The sequence below is a fragment of the Centroberyx gerrardi genome, chromosome 16 (genome assembly GCF_048128805.1).
Source record: "Centroberyx gerrardi isolate f3 chromosome 16, fCenGer3.hap1.cur.20231027, whole genome shotgun sequence".
Taxonomy (NCBI): domain Eukaryota; kingdom Metazoa; phylum Chordata; class Actinopteri; order Beryciformes; family Berycidae; genus Centroberyx; species Centroberyx gerrardi.
The window spans coordinates 20,131,812-20,156,419 of record NC_136012.1 but is presented as its reverse complement, the minus strand read 5'-3'; the positions used below and the strand labels follow the sequence as shown (position 1 = coordinate 20,156,419).

At 41.0% G+C, this 24,608-nt stretch overlaps 1 protein-coding gene across 2 annotated transcripts in view; it reads left to right on the top strand.

The window, feature by feature from the left end:
- Nucleotides 1-24,608, top strand: part of enox2 (ecto-NOX disulfide-thiol exchanger 2) — a 168,888-nt gene that overhangs the window by 38,593 nt on the left and 105,687 nt on the right. Inside the window, exons 1-2 of one of the 2 annotated variants that reach the window (XM_071900280.2) lie at nt 819-848; nt 17,029-17,106. Coding sequence is in view for 1 of the 2 variants with exons in the window: in XM_071900279.2 (XP_071756380.1) it covers nt 815-848 (34 nt within the window). In the remaining variant the exon portion in view is untranslated. Of the gene's footprint in view, nt 1-761; nt 849-17,028; nt 17,107-24,608 lie in introns of those variants that run through there. The other variant, XM_071900279.2, reaches the window with a different exon arrangement.

The following is a 24,608-nucleotide window of genomic DNA, read 5'->3' as shown; positions in this document are numbered from 1 at the left end:
AGGTAAATGCATTTCTGTGGGACCAAAGAGTCATAAGTATTTTTTTCACAAATGCTGCAATTCAAAGTCAAAAGGGCAAATATTAGCAATAAAAAGTCAAACTTGTCAAGTCACTGAACTGAAGAGGCAGGTAAAATCCCACTGATGCAGAATAAATCTCTTGTTTGTGTGTTCTGCCAGTGGGAATTCAGGGGTGGCTGTGAGCAGAGTGGAGTGAAGTTTGGGGATCGCTGTGACCTTCTCAGTGGCCTGAGAGTGTATTGGCATGGCATGACTGATGCAGATTATCATAGCTGGAGAAAGCCAATTACTCTGGTCATCACGACACCCTCAGGGCCCCTCTCAGTGGAAGGAAATGCATTACAGAATTCTCTGCACATCCCTCTGGCAGCGTTTTGTATTTCCTCTATGCCGATCCCCCAGTTTGAGTGTTAATAATGCAGTCAATGGGACCCTCCCGAGCCTCAGAGCCCTCTCTGGCTCCGATGAGCCTCTGCTCCACAAAGCAGGGAGGTCGTGCCTCTCGGAGAAGCGGATGAATTACATTCTCCTCTGTTTGTCTTCTTTCTCTATTCAAGACAAAACCCTTTTTATTGTAGCCCTTCTTACCCGGTCCTCTCAGCGTCCTTAAACGGCTACAGAATAGATAAGTCGGGGTTGCCGGGTTGTAGCGTAAGACTCTCTTCTGCGGTACGTTTCTAAACAGAACCAACAGTGACTGATCAGACCTTTGTTATCCTTGTTGTTGTTTTCCAAAACAGATTTGCTACAAGTCTAGAGAGGCTGAGATCACACACGACACCGCACCTCTAGGATGTACAAAGACTACAGATCAAGCCGTGTTGCAGGTAAGAGGCTTGTGTGTGTATGTGCGTGTGTGTGTTTGTAAGTGTGCATGTGTTTGTGTGTGTGTTTGTAAGTTCACTGAGTTACATTCTAAAGCACCAGAAGCGGTCATTCTGACGGCAGGTTGATTGTTGAGATTCCACAGCACAAAGTAGATTTGCTGGCAGCATCTTTGCTTCACACCTGATAACATGGTCACTGCCCCTCTAGTGGTCTTTCCTTAAATCTATAAACAATTCTTCTCATCTGCCTTAACTTCTGGACATGCCATACTCTCTCACGGGTTTTCATTCTTTTCCTTTGATCGTATTTGGGTTTTCCGTGTTGACATTGGTTCGTTTTTGTGTCGACATCAAAACCGGGTTGTGTCCTCTCATTTATTTCTTAGTGTCAAGGCTTCTGATTCAAACTGTGTTAATCTCATTCAAGCTTACAGATATGATTCACACAGCACTCAGACATGGAAAGTAGTGACACACACACACTCCTGTCACAAAAATCACATGAAAGTGAAGGCTCATTTCATCTGGTGAAGGTAGATATGCAAATATAACATAAAATAGGCCATTTGACAGGCGCTTTTATCCAAAGCAACTTGCAGTACTATGAGTGCATACATTTTTTAGCATGTGGAAAACAAACCCTAACCTTGGCAGTGTTAGTACCATGGTCTCCCCATTGAGCTATCAGTATCAGGAAATCTGTTCTTTTGCATGGGGGCAAACAGTTGAAAGACCAAAATAGAGAACACAGTGTTGGTAAGTATATAATTATTTACAGGGTTATAAAGGTGAATGGCAGTGCAATATTACAGCGCAGCGTGTGCAAGTGTTTTCACTTGAACTCAGAACAATCACAGGGTTTAATGTCAGAGGTTCAACGAAGCATGGAAGGCAGAAGTAGTGCTGCATTGGGAGGGATAGAGAGGGAAAGATGGGGTAAGGGAATAACTATAAGAATAGAAAGTGAATAGTGTAAGAAAGTGACAGAGTGAGAGGGAGAGAGGAAAGAAAGGGGGAATGAAAGGCTCATTTCTTGCTGGGCTTTGGCCGATGAGCGTGTCCTTTCCTATTACTCTCACACAGTGCGGTATGCAGGTCGGTCAGGTGATAATGAATGCTCTGTCTAATATCTGGCCTCTCTCCTTCCCTCCCGCTTGTCTGGTCTGCTCTCCCTCTTGTGTCCTCTCTCTCTCTCTCTTTCTTCACCCTCTATCCTGCAGATTTTTCTATCAGGTCTATTTGCTTGCAGCGGTTTTAATTATCCAGCAATCTCTGCTCTCCCCATTCAGGAGCATTGGGCACTTTTGAAGTAGTCTCAGGTCAATTTGTGAGGTTATAAAGATGTCAAGTTTCCCTCTCTTTATTAATTGAACACTGACTTAAGGCCATGGTATACTTGCTGTGGAAACACATTTCACCAGGTTTGTATGAACAAAAGGACATGTTTGTGGAAAAAGCTTCAGACTCGTCACTCGACAGTATGCACAGGCTCGCTGGCAGAACTGTTTGAATTCTTTGCACACCAGCCCCCACTGCGTGACCGTCTGCAATAGCTAGGGATGTAATAATACATTCACCTAACGGTTCGGTTCAAATGCGATGCTCGCGGCTCATGTTCACGGTTCGATATTATCTCAATATTTCAAACAAAATCTGAATTAAGATGATTATGACTGAAAAAATACCCTTTTATTTCTGAGTGAAAATAAAAACAAACAAAAGTACAACCCATAAACAGGATGACTCCAGGTTTCTGCAAGTTAAATTTAAAACTTGACTTTTTAATGTCTGTTCAGATCAAATTTAAAACCAATTTAATCTCCAAATAAGCCTGAAGAGCCTTTGCAGGCAGCAACTGGAGTTTTTCATTGTACAAATTGTGATGTTTTTGTACATGGTGCAGCAAGTTGCTAGTGTTACCTGTAGTGTGAGGCAAGGCTCTCTTACAATGCTTACAAGCAGTCTTTGTCTTGTCAGTTGTCTTGTTGCCGTTTTTTTAGGGGTGCATCGATCGATCGGCCACTGATCGTAATCGGCTGATAAACGTGCTAAATAGGACATCAGTGATTGACCGATCACCATCGCTTCAACTGCTTGATCAAAAAAACAAAAAAAAAAAGAAATTCAGTTGCTAGATCAGAAAAGCGGTTGAAAGTGTGCCATAAAAAAGTATGAGCCAATTTGCGGCAGTCAGCAGGACGTTAGTAGCGCAGGCATGTCGTCCATCTGGCACTGACAGTTCATTTCTGATGTTGTGTTTTGAATTTCACAGCCTATGATCCTAGATTAGAACCAATTTAATATACTGGACAGAAGGTAGCACCTGTGCTGCTGCAATGAAAAACTTTTCATGCACTACCAATGGCAATAGTTGAGTTAGCACCTCAGTTATCATGCACATATAATTACTATATTTGGATAAAACGTATGATTTATTCACACGTAGATAGGCCAGCTATGTCATGCAGCCATAAGAACCATCTGTTAAACACTATATTGGAATCTTACTAGTTATGCTTGTTGTGCCCTTTTAAATTAAGTAAGTAAAGTAAGTATGTACATTTTTATTTATGTAGCACATTTCCTAGACAGGGATTGGGAACATACAAACAAACATACATGCATACACATACACATACATACTGTACCTATACACAACATACCTCACCCACCTCAACAAACACGCACACATAAATTGCCGTTGTTAGTAAAAAGTCTGCATCCCTAGTTTTCTTCTTTAATTGGAAACTCAAAATGCTGCCACACAGCATTAAAACTTGTCCTGGCAAAACTCCTCAATTTCAGTTTTGCCTGAGTCCATCTTGTCGCCTACAATGTCTACACAGTATTGAATTCAGCTGGGCTCATTGCAAGTGTGATGATCCTAAGCTAAAACTTGCTAGTCTTGCACTCTCTAGTGTTCAAACAATGCAAAAGAGAAAAGGCCATTCTGAAGGTAATTTTTTAGATTTTAAGCCCCTAGCTGAAATCGCAAACGTTTTTCCATGATGCATTCCTCCCCATCCCTATTACATCCCTATCAATAGGTCTAAAATATCACAGGTTTGGTTGTATTGCTTCATGGAAAAGCATCTCCCATTTCCTTTTCTGGTTCACTGCCTTTGTTCACATGTCCATGCTAACATCTTGTGGTCAGCTCTTCAAAATCATTTTGAGGCTAGGCTTACTGAGCCTGTTTGAGCGTATATGCAACTTTAGGACCAATCAAATGGCTTCTAATATTCCCTGTCGCCTTGACGCTCTTTCACCGCAGCCATTGTTATTGTAGTTCTGAGTTTTTGTCACTGCTAGCTTCTGTAGATTACAGTTACTTCTTTAGCCTTCATATACCCCCACTGGTGTGGAGTCTAAACAAACGAAAAATACACAGCCACAGAGAATATACACAGATTTGTATGTGGTGACGTGTTCGACTGCACTTCTATTTCGGGCAAGTTTGACTTTGTAGTAAGTATACCGCCGGCTGAAGATTTATGCTGTTTCTGTGGTCTCCAACTGGTTCAGACTTTGCTATCCACACCCTCTTAATTGAAGAGCGTGTGAGGTGGAGGGCCGGGCAGAGGATGCTGTGCTGCATGTGGAATGCTTCAGTGTCTTCGTCTCAAGTTGTGACTAGCATTGGAATGTTGTAAGTGGAGAAAAGTGATGCTAATAAATCTGTTTCTGATGCATGATGACCGCAGAATGAGCTGACTGAGCCATAAGCAGAGATGATATGGGTTTCAGAATAATTTTGTTTGCTGTCTGGTTGAGTTTTTAGGACCTGTAACACAAGGGTTCAAGGAAGATGTAGTTGCTGCCAGGTCATGTTTCTCTTTTGTCCTTTTTCCAGCGAGTTAGAAACCTAAACTTGAGCAAGAACTGAGTCGGGCACCCTTGTTTTCAAATCACATAGACACACCTTTGGCTCATATCAAGAGGACTGGAAGTTTTAACTAAGCAGTTGGCTAGAAAAGGGTGCCAATGCTGTAGGGTACTGTCAACATTCAAACTTCAAACTTTGCTTGGGTTGAGCTCTGCAATGGTGCTCATTTTTTTACTGTTGTAGAAACAACTGAGGAAGTTAGTACAGTTGGCTAACCAATAAAACAAGTTTTCTGGAAGATGATGCATGATGCAATCAATGGGAAAAACCCCATCTAAAGAGTTGGATGTTTGTCGTGTTTGTAGCAAAGCATATGCTTCCAGTGAAAAGAATAAACATAATAGTTTGCAAGGCAAAGCACCAAATGACTGACCAGATTTCATCAAGGCTTTAGAAGAGATCATGGGACCTGTCATGTTAAGAGATGGCTTTCCAATAGCAGTATGTACAAAATGTCACAGTCTTCTAATAAAATGTGATTGAAATGCTAGTTAGGTGGAGAGGATCAGAGCTTTTATCAATGGAAGCGCAAATGCAAAGGTGAGGTTTAAACGACATGTGGCATCTATTGTGGCAACTCAGCAATGTTTTATAGAAAAATATGTGGTTTCCATTATTTTGGGAGATGCATGTGGCTATTAGCTATGTTATAAATGGGCCATACTCTTGAATCACTATCGGAACAATATTGTTTGAAGGAGTCTCCTCCATTTCTCCGAAAAGAATACTCTCCATTGACAATTATGCCATCTTCCTCCATACTTTGACCCGCATATGCAGCTGCGATTCCTTTGGCATTCAAAATGGCTACATGTTTCACTATTTTTGGCATCGAAGAACAGACCACTAATACTATAGGTTTCTCTCTCGCATGTAATCTTCAGCATGAGAGACAGATGCTTTAGCCACAGAGCCTAACACCTCTGATAGTTTTCTTGAGGAGAAAATAACTAAACGGAGAAGCATTGTGATACCGCAGACTATGATTGAAAGTGCTAACCACATTATAGAACTTTTATAGTGCTCTCCATTAAACAGTAAATAATAGATCACCGTCTGTCAGCCATGCTCTGTAAAACAAACTTTTATCATAGGTTTTTGGTAAACACACCATTACGTCTTTGCCATTCAGTAGAGTTTTCAAACTGAGAACTGTAATGGCTTCATCAGCTGTATCTGGTGTAGTGAGTGTACTACTTCTGGCAAAACAGAATTAAGTCTTAAGTTTTCATCCATTTGTATTCACAGGTTGCTGTAATTTAGCAGGCTTAGTAGCTAGCGTTGTAGCAATTGAGAACTTGTCCTACCCAGTCAGAAAAACAAATAAAAAATGCCTCCTGCGGGGGCATGTGCAAGAAGTGTTCTTCAGACTGAGAGGCAATCAAATTGCGACCTTAAACTCTGCACCCGTTATCCCACTTTCTCTAACGTGATTTTCCACTGACCTCTTGGTGGGAGCTAGAGGTGTGGCTATGTAAGATTACCTTGTGTTAATGTTGACCATGGGCCGATGTATTTGATGCCTGTGAATGCTGATGGTACATTTGGTTCCAGGGATCACAACCAGCTTGTCAAAATGTTATTTTTATTAGAGTGCCCACTTGCTCTCATGGACTACTTTTGCTTGTATCAGGGGACTTGCAGCATTTTAATGAGATTTTTGCCTAACTTGTAGAGCAAACAAATATATTTTGTCCCTGCCCCTATACGGGTGGTGGTGTGTATGAGTGATGTTTGAGTCAAGTGATCTTCTGACTGTGAATGATGGTGGGGGAGCCTGTGCTGTTAACATTTCAACTGTGGAGAGGGGTTAACAGTTGTTTTGCACTCTGTTGGAGACCCATTTCCATCAATATTCATGCTGGGGGAAAATTCTCTAGAGAAACGCCTGGCCTCCTTTTGGATTTAGCCTAATCCAATTTCCAAAACAGACGCTGCCATCATCAAGGCACCTAGCTCTGTCCTCTCACCCCAGGAAAAATGTGGCTAAAAAGGTTTTGCAATGCAAAAAACCTTGGCTACAGTTACTTTTTATGATGCCCTCTCACTCCCCTCCACTCATTAAATGCATCCAACTAGGAATATGCCAGTCTGTGTACTGGGACACTGTGCAGCTCAGTTAATGAGGTGTGACTCTGGCTGGGGAGTCACCTCAACCTTTCCTGTCCAGATGATCATCTGCTAACCATCAGTCAGGGGGCATGGATGTTGAGGTAAGTAGGGAGGAGGAAAAGAAAGGATAGGTAATTAGAAAGGGAAGGATTAAGGAAGATAGAGGTCAAAGATAGCCAGGAAGAACCCAAAAGACAGAGGTTTCCCTCATCCAAAGCACAAAATCATGTGCTGGCTGTCGTTTCCTCCATAGAGGGCAGTGGAGTTAATGAAACACTATCAACCTTCAGAAGTGACATTTTTCACTCCTGCCTGAGCTATAACCGCACCACTCATTGATCTCAAAATGGATGATACCAAATACCACTGCAGTCTTTAAAACTGGCAGGTTTTCCACTGAGCAGAATCTTTTAAATATCATCCTCTTTTACTCTCTGAAGGTCTCATGGAGCAGCTACCTGAACCCTCTTGTTTGACTGGAAAGGGCATATTGGGATAGCATGACACACTATTACCCAGAAAAAACAGGACTGTGAGTTGACAAAGTGTCTGATTTTCTAAAGGCAGAAAAACAGTGCAGAAACATCTCGGGACAAATAGTCATGAATTTGTTTAGTTAACAGGGGAATATCTCGTCTCATCACCAAAAGCATTACATACATATAGGAATACTCTCAAAGCCCTTGTTAAAAATACAGAATTTGATAATAGAATAATTTGAATAATTCATGAGATGACAGATTTACCTGTTAACAAAACAAATTTATAATCAGATCAGTTCTGAGCAGGTCAACTACTATATATATTTTTGCTTTAATATGTGAAACTGAAATGAGCTGGAAGACATCCATTGACGCCACTTTTTGTAATTACACTCATGACTAGGTGAAGGAAAACTTGGCTTCTCTGCAACTCTTCTGAGATGGCATTTTTTCACCCTTAATTTTGAAGGAAATGATAAAAATGTTCCAGCCAGAATTACTTTGATTTATTTCACCTCACTTTCAAGTGAGGCAGTTTATTTGACTAAAGAGGACTGTAATGTCACTAAAGCACAAGTTCCCACTGAAGCCATAAAAGCAAATGAAGGCTGCTTTCATCTGCTGAGGCATAAAGTCAAATTAGTGTTTGATTTGAATGTTTTGCTACACTAAGCAGGCCACAGAAAGAACATCATTGTTTTAAAAAAAATAAAAAAATCAAGACATCAAACAAACATCGTTCCCCAGGGACACAGAAATTGAATGAGAGCATGCACTGGCTGTTACTCATTACTATTGGCTGACGGGGGTAATTGAATTCTGCCTGGAAAGCATTTAGTTTATTTATGACGTCTTTTCGGGTGAAAACATGTAAAGTGAAAAAGCCAACTATCACAGCAGTTTGCTTTGCATGTTTTGATATCCTAATATTGATAATTAATTACTTCATATAAACTCCTCCTGACTAATAATATTATTTTGTGTCTGGGGTTTTCAAGTAAGTGTCCATTAGACCTGGCTAATGTGTGTGTATGTCTTTTCATTTTTTAACTAACCAACTTAACCGATCATTATTGCTTTCTATGATGGAACATAGAATGCAGTCTAGTCCAGCGTTTTTCTGACTGGGCTGCAACCCAAATGTCAGAGGAAGACTAAAATAGGTCCCCACATTATTCTGTGTCATGTTTCTAAAGCCTTTCCAAGTACCCGCAGCGTAAGGTAGACTGAATAAAACATTTTGGGCTAACAGGTTGGTTGCATAAAACCAGGGTCAATTTTACTAGATTAGTCTGCATGACAGCCTGTCAAAACAGTTTTATTTTGAAAGTGTGGGATGGAGTTAAAAAATTGGAAAACCTCTAGCCTAAACAATAGCACTGCATATGAGAAGAAAACATTGTTAGGAGAACGATGCTGCTTAATTATACAGTTGTACTGCCAGCATTATCAGCATATAGGATCTGTCAAGCCTTACTTTCCATAACCGACACTTTAGCCTACACTTAAAGTAGACTAAAGTGTATATTTTATTTAGTGTTGCTTTGACACATTTGCTTTAGTCATCCTCAACAGCTGACTGTAAACATTCAGTTTTCAGTTCCAGGAAATAACTGTGTATATTCAGCAAACAACAGTACTATTTGCCAAAGAAGATACCCAATGTATTTCTCTAATTGAATCAAAGCTGTTTAGAAAATCAATACTGGGAACATTTGCTGACAGTGGATGGAAGACACATTATAGTACGCTACTGTCCTAACTCCACTTTGAATCAGTCCTCTCTTGTAGAGTCATGTTCTGACTTCACTTCTTCTGGATTGGAAATTGAGAGCAATTTTGAGTTTTCAGAAAAGAGGAATAGCACTCTGGCCTTTGGCAAATACTTTTATTTACCTTTAAAATTGTTTTGTGATAGCAGTGGAGGCAGGCTTATTGGTGGGGCAAAAGAGAATATAGTTTGACCCAGCAGATATCTTCTAAAACTCAAGTGTCATAAGCTTTTAGAGCTTTACTATTGAACCTCAGTTTTAGCCAGTATATATATATTCTTTCTTCGTTTTTTTTTACAAAGGGGGCATGACAAGAAGTTGTTTAAATTTGTCTAAGAAAATTGCCAATGGATCAGTGCTTGGGGATCACATCATGAATATAGCCCTTGCCTTTGAAACCACATGTAGCCTATGACTGCTGGCCGTCTGTCTCCTCTGTCTTACACCACTCATCCGTATCCTTCATGCTCTCTCCACAAACAACAAATACTCAGGACAAAGCATTTCATTTGATCTTTAGAAAGTATCAAATGAAGTGGTTTCTAAAATAGCTCACCGCTATCTGATGCCAACTTCAATGGAAGGTACACTTTGTTTGACATGCAGTTGTTTACTTTTGGCTGTTGCCTTTAGAAGTTAATTGAATAGAAACAATGAAAACGTGAAGTGTGAATCTCCTCCAGAATCCAGTCTGAACCAGGCTGAGGAGCGTTAATGAGGTCGGGGATAAACAACCCGGCTGACCACTGCCACAACACATTAGATGTCATAGTACCGCAGTTCATGCCTAATTATGGAAGTGTAATACTGTTTGCTTTGCCATTTTTATCATGTCACTAATTTTCTTGGTTGTGTTTTGATCAGCAACATGTACCAACGTACAGGACCCACTAGGGCAGTGTAGAAACTGGCTCGGAGGTTTTCGAATGAGGGAAGTGTTGAATACAGAATACAGATATGTTTGTGTTTATCAAGTGGGCAAACTCATATAGGCCATTAGACTGTACTGAACCACAACTTCCTATTAAATTGGTTTACTTCTGTCCAGCATCCAGGCTCCTTTATCAAATACTAACTATTAAAGAGAATGGGGCTGAACTTTAGCATGTCTTATCCACATAGTAATAACAATTTGGTCTAGCACTTAGCTTAATCTGTTTATTTTAGAGCATTACAGTCTATCTGGAGCCATGGAGATGACAGGAATGCCTCTCATCACAGTGTGCATGCTAGGCAGTGGTACTGAATTGATATTCTCCGTACTTCTCCTCCAGCTGGCAAGGCACAGAATGACACTTTCTTAAAAGCATAGCTCTGTCAAAAGTTATACAGAGAATTACTTTGCTTTTAAACTACAGTGCCTTGGCTGCACCCCCGACGATTTCATAAACACACACGCACACACACGCACGCACGCACGCACTCGCACGTACGCACGCACACCTGAGAGAGGTTATAGTGACCCAGCCTGCCAGTGTTGGTCTAAATGAATTTGACGGCATTAAAACCCGACTTTATTTATTACTTTGCGCAACTCCTCCTTACCATTTTCCAAATTCTGTTTTATTTTGTATTCAACTCAAGGCTGGGCTGCGTGTTCAGTGATACCTCCCGCTCATATTCAGTGATTTTCTGTGGGTCTACCTTGTCTGAAGGAGGCAGCTCTCGATGTGAACGATATTCTGTCTTGATTCAATTCATCAGTCTACACAGGAGAGGATCCAGATCAGGAGTTTGACACTGACTCTCTCTCTCTCTCTCTCTCTCTCTCTCTCGGGTAAATCGCCCGCCTTCACGTCGCATCCGAGGCGAACTATTTTGTTGAGCTGCGAACTCATACCCACCCGGGCACGTCGTGAGTGCGGGTTTGCCGTAGCTAAAAGGTCCCACCTCGGCTGCCTGCTCTCATTGCAGCCCAGTCTGCCGAGCGGAGCGGACTGACTGAGGGACGAGCCGTTTTCTCCATTCAAGGAATTTACTTGGCACAAATCCGTCTCTACAGCAGAGGATAGCCCAGAACCGCAACTCGCCCTCTGAGGACAATGTTTCTCTTGCAGTACACAGGTACATGTTTCAAGTTTTATCCTGCTTTTCGCTCGCTGTTCATGCCTACTGCTTGTGGTCTGTCTTCTCTCCGTTATGTAGAGAACGGGGCTTTTTTTTTTTTTTTTTACATACAGCATATTGCTACTTATGTTTCTACCGGCTATAATGTATCGCTCTGTGTGTCAGTTACCGTACGACTCGCGCACCGTTTTTCTCATTTGACTACAGCTGTACAGTGTGTATTTTATATCACAAGTTATTATAATAGTATGAGAAGGTTTCCAAGCTCTGTTTAGCCCATAACTGTCGGGCGTAGACCAGCTGTTGAGACCGCATAAGAGCTGTGCTGCCTGTATCCAGTGGGATAGACGAAATGTGGGTTATTTTTCCAGCTCGGCACTTGATGTGTAAATCGTGTTTTTATGGTGATAAATGACCAATGATCAGTTCTCGTGCGTAATTCCCACTTGCATATCAGCACAGTGGACAAGTGCGTATTGGCTTACCTGACACATTGCCCACTGCAGCTGTTTATGGATGAAGTTTTCAGAAATGGATTTGATCCATGCTGTCCGGGATCAGTGCCATTAAAATGCATTTTCCACATGCTATCCGATCCAGTTGCTATTATGTTGGAGCAGCAGAATCAGTGGTGAGTCTTGTTGTAGTAGATATAGGCCTATCATGCAGGGGCTTGGGAGTTTTTTTGCTTTATAGATGCAAGTAGTTTGGTTGCTTTGCTGTGAGAAGCAACTATTAAGATTTCCGTGTCATTTATTCCCGAATCCCCTCGATCCATAAATAGCTCAGTTTAAATGGAACATTTTTTTTTTTTCCCAGACTCACAGGATCTAATTAAGTGAGGATGCAATCTGAGCTCTCACATTAACCTGCTTACTCTGCTTTATTCTGGCACTTTGCTCACCACTTTTTTTTGCTTCCTCTGTTTATAGTCATGGCAAATTTACCACTGATGTCTCACAGCTTTCTTGTTGAGTAAGTGTTCATAATTGCTGCTTTCCTTTAGCTCATAATCGCGATGACTTGTCAGAGATCAGTCTCATTGCATTAATTTTTGTTCTTGTCAGTGCAGTAGGCATACTAATAAGGCTTAAATTTCAGCTACACTGAGCTAGTTTTCAAATTGCCTGCATTGTATGTCAGTATTCTACAATACTTTTATTCATAACATTTAGAAAGGTACTTCTGGGTGAAGGGTAAACCATAAATCTATCCTATCAATAGTCTCAGTAAAGGAATGTCTAATTTATATCTTAAATATAGCAAAAGTCAAACACATACTGTTCTATTAATGGTATCATGAAGCTTACTGTTGAGCTAAAGGTTTGTTAATGCAGTGATAACATAATTGCACTGTGAATAGTCCAGAAATATAACTTGTTTTAAAGTGTAATCCAGTCAGTAAGTTAAGACAAAAATGACATTATTAACTGAAAAAACTAGCCCCAAAAACTAGTCCCTTTGACCAGTGGAGGAAAATGTGAGTTTCTTGCCCTGCTCAGATTGCAAGGTTTTGTTCCTCTGTTTGTGTCATTTGTCATACAGAGACAGAATGGATCAGTTGCCTTCTCCTCCATTTCCTCCTTTTCCAGAGGCACAAACATGCTTTGAATCGAATTGAGTGAATGGGGGTCAAGTGCTCCCCTATAGCGAGCCTGACCATTGGGAGAGAAAAGGTCCATCAGGCCCTGTGACAGCCATTTACCTCCATACTGCACCGCTCCTCTCTGACCAATGGGCAGGGCATCTTTAGATTGCCTTTAATGGAGCTAGAGAGGGGGACACTGCTTAGATCTTTCAGAGAGGAGAGATTAAGGGCTGTTCATGTAGACAGAGTGCTTGAGAGGGAACTTTAAGGTTGTAGCTCTCTTTGGCCTAAGGTTGTAGTACTGCAGAATAAATTAAGGCAAGACCAAACGCAGATTGGGACATTGTAGAATATGAGGCGATCTGGCAGCTTTGGAAAATCTCAAATTTAAATTGGGTGGCACATGCCGATTTTTCCCTAACTATTCAGCACCAAGTGGGGTTCTTCAATGGCTATGGGGAAGAAATGTAAAAACTCATTCAGATAGTAAATGAAACAAATTATTCCATGTTTTCATGGAATAATCATGGTGGAGCCCAATTCCTGTGTGCAGACTTGTACTTTGAATTTTTTTTGAAGAAATGTGAAAAGTGTGAGTCATAGAGGAAGTTTTCTCTCTGTGGGTGTTGGGCTTGACGATTGGGCAAATACATTAGGGATTGGGATGGACTGAATCCAGTCTGTTGTGAAACTCGTGAGCAAATTTATTTTGAATGTTTTGGGGGGTTGGTTGTATTTTCAGCCATGTTGAATGAAAGAAACGTCTTCTTTGCCTCTCTGCTGCTTGTCGGTCAGCTCGACGCGTCACGCAGTGCTGCCACCCAGTGCTGCCACCCAGTGCTGCCACCCAGTGCTGCCACCCAGTGCTGCCACCCAGTGCTGCCACCCAGTGCTGCCACCCAGTGCTGCCACCCAGAGCTTCCTTTGCCCATTGCAACCATGACCGTTAATAAGACATTCATCTTTCATGCATACACCTTGAAAACGTATAAATAACATCATGCATTGATGATAAAAGAAGACATCAAAGAATTTGCATGATCGATTTTGTCAATTATATCAACTAATAGTTGCAAGCTTGTTGTGTTTCATTCTAAATCATGTCCAGTCAACTGAATTGAACTCACAGAAGTGGGTCCAATCAAGTTGTGGAGACATCTCAAGGACATTCAAAGGAATTTGGATGCATCTTAACTCATTTTTAATTAAAGCTACACTCAAACAGTCGGGGAAACAAAGGGAAATGTCTTCAAGCCAGGTGATGTTGTGCCATTTCTTTCTCATTTGTGTAACACATTAATGGTCATGTATTGATAATGCAGCTCCAAACATGTCAAAATAGCTATCTCACTACTACAGTATATGTTTGACTTTCTAAGGGAAGGGAGTGACTGGCAGTGAAAATGAAAATTAGTGTGTGAAATCTATTTCTAAGAAAGGTTGCTAGCTACTACTTGTCACAGGCTGTTGCTTCTCGCCAGGTTTACTTGAAACTTTACCACAATTGCAAATGAAACTTGAAACTACCACATTCGCTAATGAGCCAAGTTTGAAAGATAACTACAGCAAAGTAAAAAATGGCAATAAAACTCTATGACAAGTATCGCATTTTTCCAAGAATATAGGCACAAAAAAAAAATATTTCGGGAACAGTGGCAGCTATCATGCTATCATGTTCATACAAAACATAGTGTTGGAAACTGACAACCATCATCCTATTTACATTGTAATTGTCACTACACCGTGTGTGTCTAAGTCTCATAGGACTCCAGTGATGAGGCTCTCAGACGGGCTGCACATCCATCAGGAGACGTTAAGGTTATGACCTTTACACTGCACTTACTAATGTCTGATACCTGTTGAGAGGGAAGACTACTCAAGCTAATTATCAGGCTCTCATTGTTAAGTTTGCATACGCTTGGCATTTGTATTGTAGTTTATTTTCTGTTTGTGCAGTGACATTTCTGTGTGATGTTTGCTGCGTTTATAATAAAAAGCCCTCTAAAATAGTCTGTGGCGTTTATCAGAGAGGCACTTAAACATGAAAAAAAAACAAAAAAAAAAACAAAGGCAGTGATAAAGTCAGACACTCAATAACATGTTACTATATACAAAACAATCAGTATTCATCAAAATGCATCCATCATTCTGATTTGCACATGCTGGTATATCTGGCAGGGCCCCGCTCCAAATTGTGCTTCATCTCTTTATTGTAATCAGGACATATCCTGATTACATTTGCATGATTGTACTTTTACTTGTACTTTAACTTACTTTTCTGAAGACATATGAATTAGTGAAAGGATTTTCAACTGAGTGGAAACTAAGATAAATTTGAATAATCCTTTACTCTTCATCTAGGGCTTAGCCTACAGAATGATCAATTATTCTACCGACTCAATTCATGACAAAAAAAGAGATTCACATACTAGTGTTTATAACTATAGTGATCAATATGAATAACATTTGTTCTAGTATTTATTAAGCGCTGGGTATAGACTATTTAGGTAGTGATGGTGATTCTACTTTTTGCGATTTTGAGAATTCTCTGAATGTTCTATGTGATTTTTGCTGGTGTCCTGTGCTAGTTGAAATACTTTGACAGATTGATGGCGCTACATCAACAAAACAGAGTTTTAACAGCTGTGTTAGTGCTGTTGATTTCCTGTTAGCCAAATACTGCTTTGCTGTAGCTAGCAGCTAGTGCTAGTAGCAACAGAGAAGCTAATAAGATTTTACAGTTCCCCCAATATTAAAAACAAATGCATGGACTGATTTAGTCTTTCATGTGATTCTGAGGCAGAACGATCTTGATAGGAGTTGGTCCATATAGATGCTGTGCCAAAAGGCCAAGAAGCCTACTTTTGGGAATACCACGAACATAAGTAACCCCATCTCCGATTTCACCCAGAAACAGAGGAGAAACAACAGCCTACTGTTTTTACAAGCAACCAACGCACCCTGGGGCAATTAGTAAAACTTTAAACTGATTGTGAGAGTAACAAAGTCGATAGTGTACTTCATCTAATGAGATTTGAGCCCTTAGAACATGGTGAGCCATGGCTTCACAGTAAAGTTAGTCAGTGGCGTCGCTAAGGGCTTTCTTTTGAGGCTTAAGCCCCAAATGTTTTGAGATTAGCCCTGAACATTTTTTGATCAGGAAATACAGTATATGCAAGTTGAATTTAAATAGTTTAAAATGTCTTTCGCCTCTCACCATCCATTCTCCATTATGAGTGCTAGCTACAGAGATTTGCACTGCACAGGAGTGTGGGTGAAGTATGATGCAGTGGTCAGAGAAACCCAGGAAACACAATGTCAAGAAAAGACAAGGCAGAATATATTGTATGTATCTTAGTTATTTGTCAAAAGGAGAAAGGTAGAGTATGTGCTAGGTTTGGTTAAATGAGCGATTATCCAAATATGGAAAGACAGTAAAAACTAAGTAGCTGTGTGCTGGTGAGTTGAGCACCACTTGTGGCCAGATGGACACTTGAGTGCTAGCTTGGATTGACACTTGACGGCTGATAGCTTCATGGTTAGATGCGAACAAGTTGCAGCTAAAGTCGTCACTGTTTCCAAACGTAAAATGGCTTTTTAACGGCTTCACATCTAGCAGAGCACCGTGTCTGTGTAATATTGGATAATTGTAAGAAAATGTCTCTTGTGTCTCCAGTCTGCCAGCTAGTTAGTCAGTTAGTTACTGAAGCGTGTCTTGGCAGGTTTCAGCTCCATTTGTTTGGGCTGCTGAACATTAGATGCGTAAAAACTATACCTCCGTATGAAACATCTGTCAGTTTCGACTTGAGGTGTTGTTTCCCTTAAATGTGAGAAAATGTGTTTAAAAACAAGATTTTGAATTTGTACCTCTACATTATTTTGCTAATGCATAGAAGACTCCCTAGCCATGGCAAAATTATCTGTTACTGCAGCTATGATGTAGCATGTAAAAATATCAGCTTTCTTAGACAAGAAGATGAGAGGTGAAAAATTTGCTTCTCGAAATAAGTTATGCTTAAAGGTGATTTTCCATATCTAAGAAACACAAGAAGCTTACTATTAGGTTGTATTAATATGAGTTAATAAGATTTATAGAGGCACAACCTTTGATGAAATGTAAGTCATTGGTTTTTGGATTGGATTTAATCAGTTTCACAGTGAAGAGACAGATGAGGAGTGATGCGCATATACTGTATATCACACATAGCCTTTAACGTTTATTCATTGATAACTGTGTCTCTGTTTATCTTTTACACAACCTGAACCGAACAAGCGAGTGGAGAAGAGGTCAGAGACAAAGAGAGATGAGGGGAGGAGAGAAATACGAGGAGGCAGGAGAAGCATTCAGAAGGTGAGGAGTGAGGAGAGAGACAGCGGCAGATAAGACAGACAGCACACTACAATATGTCACTGTAGGCCTGTACATACTGCTGTTCAAAGTGTTTACTATGCTGCTCAATTTAGACCTATGCATCCTTATGTCAAAGTGCACTAGATTGATGCATTTTGCAGCTTATATTTATTCTCCTTGACCCCCCCCTACTATGGTTCTTTAACTGCTTCTGGGCTGAGTCCCAAATGTTCTGAAATCCTGACAACGCTCCTGAACTTTAGTTATGTTCTAATGAATGTTGTTTACTTTATGAGCTTATGATGTATGAAGGACGGATTTGGCTATAATTAGACAAAAAATAAACAAATACTGTATATAAATACATCTATTAATAAATATGAAAATACTGGCTGAATTGAGCTGAACTGATTTGATGAAAATCCAGTTAGTATATACTTGTTTTGCATATCTCGCATATTGGTCTATTTATTGACTGCTACTTAAACACTGTAACAAACGCTATAAAGTTGATTTATTTCCTTTTCCAGAACGTCATTTGAATATGCTATTCTATAGATATAAGATGAATGTATGTTGATGTTTTTACTGTCAAGTTATTTGGCTGTGCTGTCAAGTTATTTGGCTGTGCTGTTTGGCAGTGCGTTTTTAGTTTTTATACTGGTCTCTGTGGATTAACTATGTGAAAGCTGTGCTATCCAGTACTGAGACGTGCCTAACTGATTGATACTTGATACTGCTGCAGCCCACCTCTGTCTTTGGTTATGAGTGAAGTTCTGTGTTGTGTCCTGCTGCGTAAGCTGTCCTAGCACTATTTTTAAGACTATTTTTAACGTGGTGTTGCTAGTTGTCAAAGGAAGCTTTTAAAAGTGTGAAGAAAGAGAAGCAACGTGTTTTTCCTTCACTGCCACTCTCGTCTCCCTTCAGATAAATAAATACACATAGAGACAATAAAAGTAAATGCAATCACCAGAGTTGTTTGCAGCGGATGCTGTTAAAGGTGGTGGTGTGTTACTTTACAATCCATATAAATGGGAACTTAACATAGAGAAAGAAGCCTTCAGTAATCCATAATTATGGACAATACTGTGGAGTGCAGAGTGTTTTATCCTCAAGAATCTATCACAAAATAACAGCCACTCATTAAAAACTCTTTACAAAGCTCCCAGTGGGAACACGGTGTGAATGCTTCTGCGGATTACTTTTTACAAGATTCTTGGCTTCTTTGTCAAGTCATTCCCCTTCATGTGGTGATATCACTCCAGCCCTCCATCTGCTGGGCTGATGTTTCAGATTGTTAGGGTAATAACTTGATTGTTTCACTGCCTCACCACTCATCCTAAATCTCCCCGTGGCAGGCTGATGTGGGGGTAATGGTTGTTGTTTCAGCCTGCTTCTTATGCTCAGCTGCATGTGTCTGCCAGAAACCCTATTTGGGCTGGTCTTATCATTAAAGCTTTGTGACTTGGCCTCTTGTAGATGAGCGAATCACAACATAAGAGTTCAAGTGAAACTAGAATCTGTTCATGTTGAATAAAAGTGTGTCAGGTTGTGTGGAAGATCCCTATGAGGATCAGCAGTGTTAGCAGCAGCAGCAGCTCAGCCAGCCATGTGGTTTAAAGCAGTGTAGAGAGCTTGGCAGCCTGAAGGCATCTCAGGACCAACTCGGGGGCTCCAACCACCTCACTGACAGAGCTCTTCATTCTTAATCACTTTCATGATAAGGAACCACGCGGGGAACCTTGAAATCGGAGCTAAGGACTCTGCAGCAGCGAGCGCAGGAGCTACATGAGAGTTGAAGGGAAGCGTCAGCCTTATTCTCCATTTGCCGTATAATAGCAGTATATGAGACAGGATTGAGGCTGCAGTGCTGCTATGTTAAACCCTGCTGACAGTCCCTCTGAGCAGAGGAGAATAGAGGAGAGGATGGAGAAAGCTGGATTATACTGTTCACCAGGGAGTTGCTGTGTGATAGAACTTTTCAACATTTTCATTGCCACTCTCAAATAGATATAATGAAGCCTTCACTCTTCTGCATCGGTGTCTGCATTCTCCTCAGTCTGTTAATGTAATCCCATGGGTGGTGGTGGGGTAGGCTGAGGCAGAGATGGATGCATGTATTCTACCTGAGATGTGAACATAAGACAGCAGTGTCCCAACCAAACCCCAGGCTTTCTGCTCATGTTACTGTTTTAGTGATGGAAGAATCCCAAGTATAATACAGGCACAGCGGTCACTATAATGTACAGGCATACATTTGTTTCTCCTGGATTGTCCCACTTGTGTGTCCTGAGGGATGGAAGAAGAAGAGGAGAACTCTCTGGGTGAAACAGCCGGAGAGATATTGGCCCTCTCCAGAGACAAAATGAACCTGAGTTTTTGTTTTTACTGTGGCATTTTTTCCTTTACCAGCACCTCCAGGAGAGGCAATTGGAAGTAGCACAGCACGGGCCGTGATGGATCACCAAAGGGATGTAGGACACTACTGCTGTACATCTCTGAAGTTGCCTGTGTCCAGTACTGCTTCCAAGAGTGCACTACAATAGATTTGCAGGGTTAGCATTGATAATACAGAAAGAACACCTCCTTTATGTAAGCTTTATTAGATGATAAATTAACCCTCCAACTCTGTTTTATGTAAATGCTGCATTTTGTATGGATTGTCTTGCTTTGGTCTTTAAATATCATAAGGAGCAACCATTCCACATACCGTAGATTTATTTTTCAGGAGCATAAATGATTGTAAGGCATTCCATGACATTTATTACGGTTTGGCTGCTGTCGTAGAAATTTATGGCTATGCAGGAAATTTAGCCCTCCTGGCCCACATCTGTTCTCCACCAAACATTGATATGTTGAACATTTCCCCTATAGAGAGAATGGAGGAAGCTGAAGCTGTGGTTCAGTGGTTTGGACCAGGGAACAGGGGTGTCCACTGAGATTGCTTCTCTGGAAAGCAGCCATCGCTCTACTGTAATAGAGACTGAGAGCCCAGATTTATGTGGCTCTTACTTTAGGAAGGAGGAATGGCTTGAGGGGGAAAAAAGAGAAACGTCATGAAAAACAAAATGGTACCAGAAAGGATGGACAGAATGTAACCAAGAATGCATTATTAATATGGCAGCAGAGGCTCTCTGCATGCTGTCTGTCTTATGGGGGGCATTTTGGCACTGAATGAAAGACAGCTCTCTCAGTGTGTAATGAAAGAAAGTGCCCCCATACTTTCCCCTCTGCCATGTTGAAATGATTTCAACATGAAGAGTTGGTAGAAAGTCTGCAAGAGTAATAACTTTATATTATGAACCCTGTTTACATGAGAACTTAAAGAATGTTCTGTGGAAAGGAAGCGGCAGAGGTCGGGTAACCCAGGAATTTTCCATTTGCATGAGACACATTTTTTGTGGTGATTCTTATTTGGGGTGTTTCTTTCCATTTTACATCAACAAACTCTTACAGATCCCCACTGTGAGGGGCCTTTCATAATGCGAAAAACACCCTATCTAAAATGTCATTGGAGTTGCTCTGAAGGGTTGGTGTTTTAGCTCAAAGGAAGCCCTGTACTTGCCTGTTGACTGCACTGAGCGTGGCTAGAGTCAGACCCCTGCTGTTGGATAAATGCACAGCTTTTTCTGCACTCAGCACATCTTACTGACCAATATTTGTTCAGTTGCTTTTTTTCCCCTTTCTCCTTGAGGGATGGGAGGTCAGCATTTATGAGGAATGATACAACACCAGTGTAACATTTTGGCCAAGGAATAGGGTGTAGTTTTCAATTGGGTTCTTTAAATTATAGCTCTATCTATTTTGGACCATTGGAATGCAAGCTGAGGTCAGCATTTGGGTCAGCTTAAGCTCTCCCCTGGTCTCATGTTTGTGGAGAGTTGAGTTGAGGACATCAATATAGACGACTTAAGTACAAATCCAGACTCTTTCCTTTCATGGTCTCTTGCTGTCTCGTGCTTTCATACAATATATTAAAATGGGTCTATCTGGTCTATTCATTTAGCATTTGAAACAGTATGTGTCTTAAGTCATAAATTCTTCACATCTGTCGTTTCAAATCTCCATACAATACTGTATATGCACATTGAATTTGCTGGATAACCATTCATGGCATTATTGATTCCAGTTATTTTATCAGTCCAGTACAAGTCTACATAGTTAATTGTCTATGATTGTTAAAGGTCCTTCAGATAACCGACCACTGACTTCTTCCCAGCTGGTTACTTCACAATGTTTGTTTTTAATATGGGAAACTGTCCTTAATCAGGCCGCCTGAATGTGATCATTTTCAATACCATGAAAATTTTGTGTTCTGTTTTCTATTAAAAACACCACAGTACACTACTATGCTATTTATTTACTCTTGTTTACAAATGTGGCACTAGTCGTTGTGGCTGGAGCACAAATTACACATTTATCCCCTCAGGCAAGTGTCAACTAACTTTGCGGGGATCATATCAAACAGCCACTCTGAGTGGACGGTGAGGGAAATTAAAAATATGGCTAGTGCCAAAGTGAAATGCTACTGCACCTGTTTGGCAGCTCTTCCAGTTCGCAAGCTTTGCATGAAAAACATTTTAGCAAAGGGTGGAAATGCAATGATGAAATGCAGAGCAGTTTCCATTGATGTCCAGAGTAAAAATACTTACATACAGCAAGTACATGTGCAACGAGCCCTGCCTCAGTACGGAAGTCCTGATGTGATATTAAAAAAATCAAATAAAAATAAAAACAATAACTACACCTAATGCATACATTTGTGCATTGTATTATTTTTCTCTTTGGCTGGCTACCCGATAGCTTTTAATCATACATACACATGGAAGTCGATAAAGCCTGAACAAGGCAGGAAGATCCCTATAGCACAACATATTGCAGTTATACAAAGGATTGCTTCTATTGAACTGTTGTCGGTGTCAGTAGAAGAGCTCTGGATTCAAATCACACTCCCTCTCTTTGTTCCTATGTCTCTCACAGTTTCACAAGTTAAGAGAAAAGTCTGCTGCTGATGGCATTATGCAACGGCATTTCAAAAACAAATGACCAAAGTAAACATACCTGTGATTGGGGAGCAGAAATCCAGCCCCCCCCCCCCAGGCTCTTTGCCCCATCTACTATTCATTCTTCAACACCCTCTGCCAGCAGGCCGACTCCATCAGAGCCCAGCTGTGTAAATCTTTCAATGGTTTAATCTCAACTCCCCCTCATTGATTGTGCCAGGGAGCTTAACTGAGCTTTATGCGACCAACAATACCTGATTGTTTCCCAAGTAACATTTTAGCACCCTCCCCACCACCATCCCACCCCCGCCCCAACAACTGACCTGACTTAAAAACCTAACCGAGGCTTTAGCGCTGAAAATTATTGCTTGAACTTTTGATGTTCTCTAGATGGCTGTGGGCCTTCCCTGGGGTGCTGTAACTCAAGTTGGTTGTTTAGATGATCTGTCCCGGATGCTGAATGTTGTTCTCTGTGGAGGTTGGAGCTTTAAGGACAGGATGCTGACAACAGCTGACTTAACATCATGGCACTGAACACACCCATTACAGAGAGGGAGGTAATTGGATTCACAAATCAGCTAGTGGCTCCAGGTTTATAGTGGCATTGGGCTTTATGGGTCATATTTCAGAGACTGGTAGGCCGTTTGTCAGAGGGTTTTGGTGGGAGTGAGGAACTGGTGCAGCAGGGACTCATGGCAACATCCGCACTATGCTTTCACCTCAGATAAACTGTTGGAGAGCAAATTATTTTTGACCTTTTTGTTTGACAAGACAATTGCTATTGCTAGACATCTGAGCTCATAGGTGAAACCGACTGTGAAATACTAGGAGTGTTTTGCTGTTGTTGTTTTGTTTTGTTTTGTTTAAATAGGCTTGCTGCGTCCTGGATTGAATGAAGTGTGTGTGCAAGTACAGTCTAGCACTGTAGGAGAGAATTAGCTTTTTGTCTTCATCAGCCTCTCTGCCTTTTCTTGGTTCAACCAAACTGTCTTTTTCACTCAATTGCTCGCTCTTGCTTGCTTATTCCCATTGTCTCTCTCTCTCATTCTATCTTGTTCCCTTTTTGTGCTTTATGTGGAACTCATGCCTCTAAACCACTTATTTCATGTGAGTGTATTTCATCCTGTTTACTCTGTTATGTACTTGTTTTCTCCCTGCCAGACAAATGTGAATTCTCCTGAGTCATGGAGGGGTCATTGGTGAAGAGTGTGTGTGGGTGGGATGAGTGGCTCATGAGAATCTTTGGTCTTTTTCACATCTTCTTCTCCTAGAACCAAAGCATTAGCTCTCAGTCATCCTCTCTTGTCTAAATATGAGTCAAGGAGGTAGAGTGATATGAGGATTAATTGTTGTCTCCCGGTAGAGGGTTGCACCAACGACTTGCATATTCAGGCCTCCAGTGAGTGCTTTTGCTTTTATGCTGGTGTTGAGCTTTAGCCTGTTAGTGTGCTCTCTGGACCGAAGCTATACTGTGAGAAAATTGGACCGGGCCCCAGGAGCCGAACACTGCGGCTCAGCGCAGCTCAGCGCAGCTCAGCACCACCAATGGGCAAACCAGGGATCCCACAGCGTTGCCTGGGCTTAATGGAACCTCCTGGATACCTCAATAAAAAGCTGTATTAGGCTAGCTGTTCTCTGAGGCATCAAAACTGTAGCGGTACCGCAGGCTGCTAGTGCGGTAATGAAATGGTGTCTAAAAAGCGTATTTCTCTTGGACAACCCTGCCTTGAACTGCACCGATGAAAGATTTCATTGCTGTGATCTACATTTATTGTTATGGAAGAGTTATAGAAGTCTTTTCAAGTAACAACTACACGCCATGTCAATTCATAGTTCAAGGTATGCACTATAAATACTATAATACACACATGAATGGGTTCGAGTCCTTATTTATACTACATTGTATTCTTTTTGTCTGCTTGTCCATGTGAGGATCAGTTGGCAGCTTTCTGCAGATAAATGGATTCTTTCTCTTGAAGCAGAGTGATATATTTTATTTTGCAAAGTCCAATATGTCATGCCGATAAATCAACAGCATGTGTATGGGCGTAACCCCTCCTACTGGGGCCTGTACTGCCTGGGCAGGGCCAAATTTGGTCAACAGCAGAATGATAAATTCCCTTTCTGAAGGCCACTGGAGCATGTTAGTGTTACTGATTTCAAAAGGAAAAGATGTATTGGAAGCGGAAGAGTCTCGTGACTGATGAAGTTGTGAGTGATGCTTGCAGGTACCACTGGCAGATGTTGAGGCGTGATTGTGTCACTGTATTGTTGGTTGCCACTGGATCATCTCATTGGATAGATTGAAGATGATGATAACATCTTCTCAGCGCAGCAGGAGGCAGCTCTCAATTTAGTCCCTCCTGCAGAATTGACACTCCATGTAAAATTATATATTTTCTCTTAAAACACTCAATCACTCTTCCTATCCATATTAATCTCTACAAACCATACTGTTTTGTCACGCCGCTGAGGATAGGATTAAATCTGCCAATGATT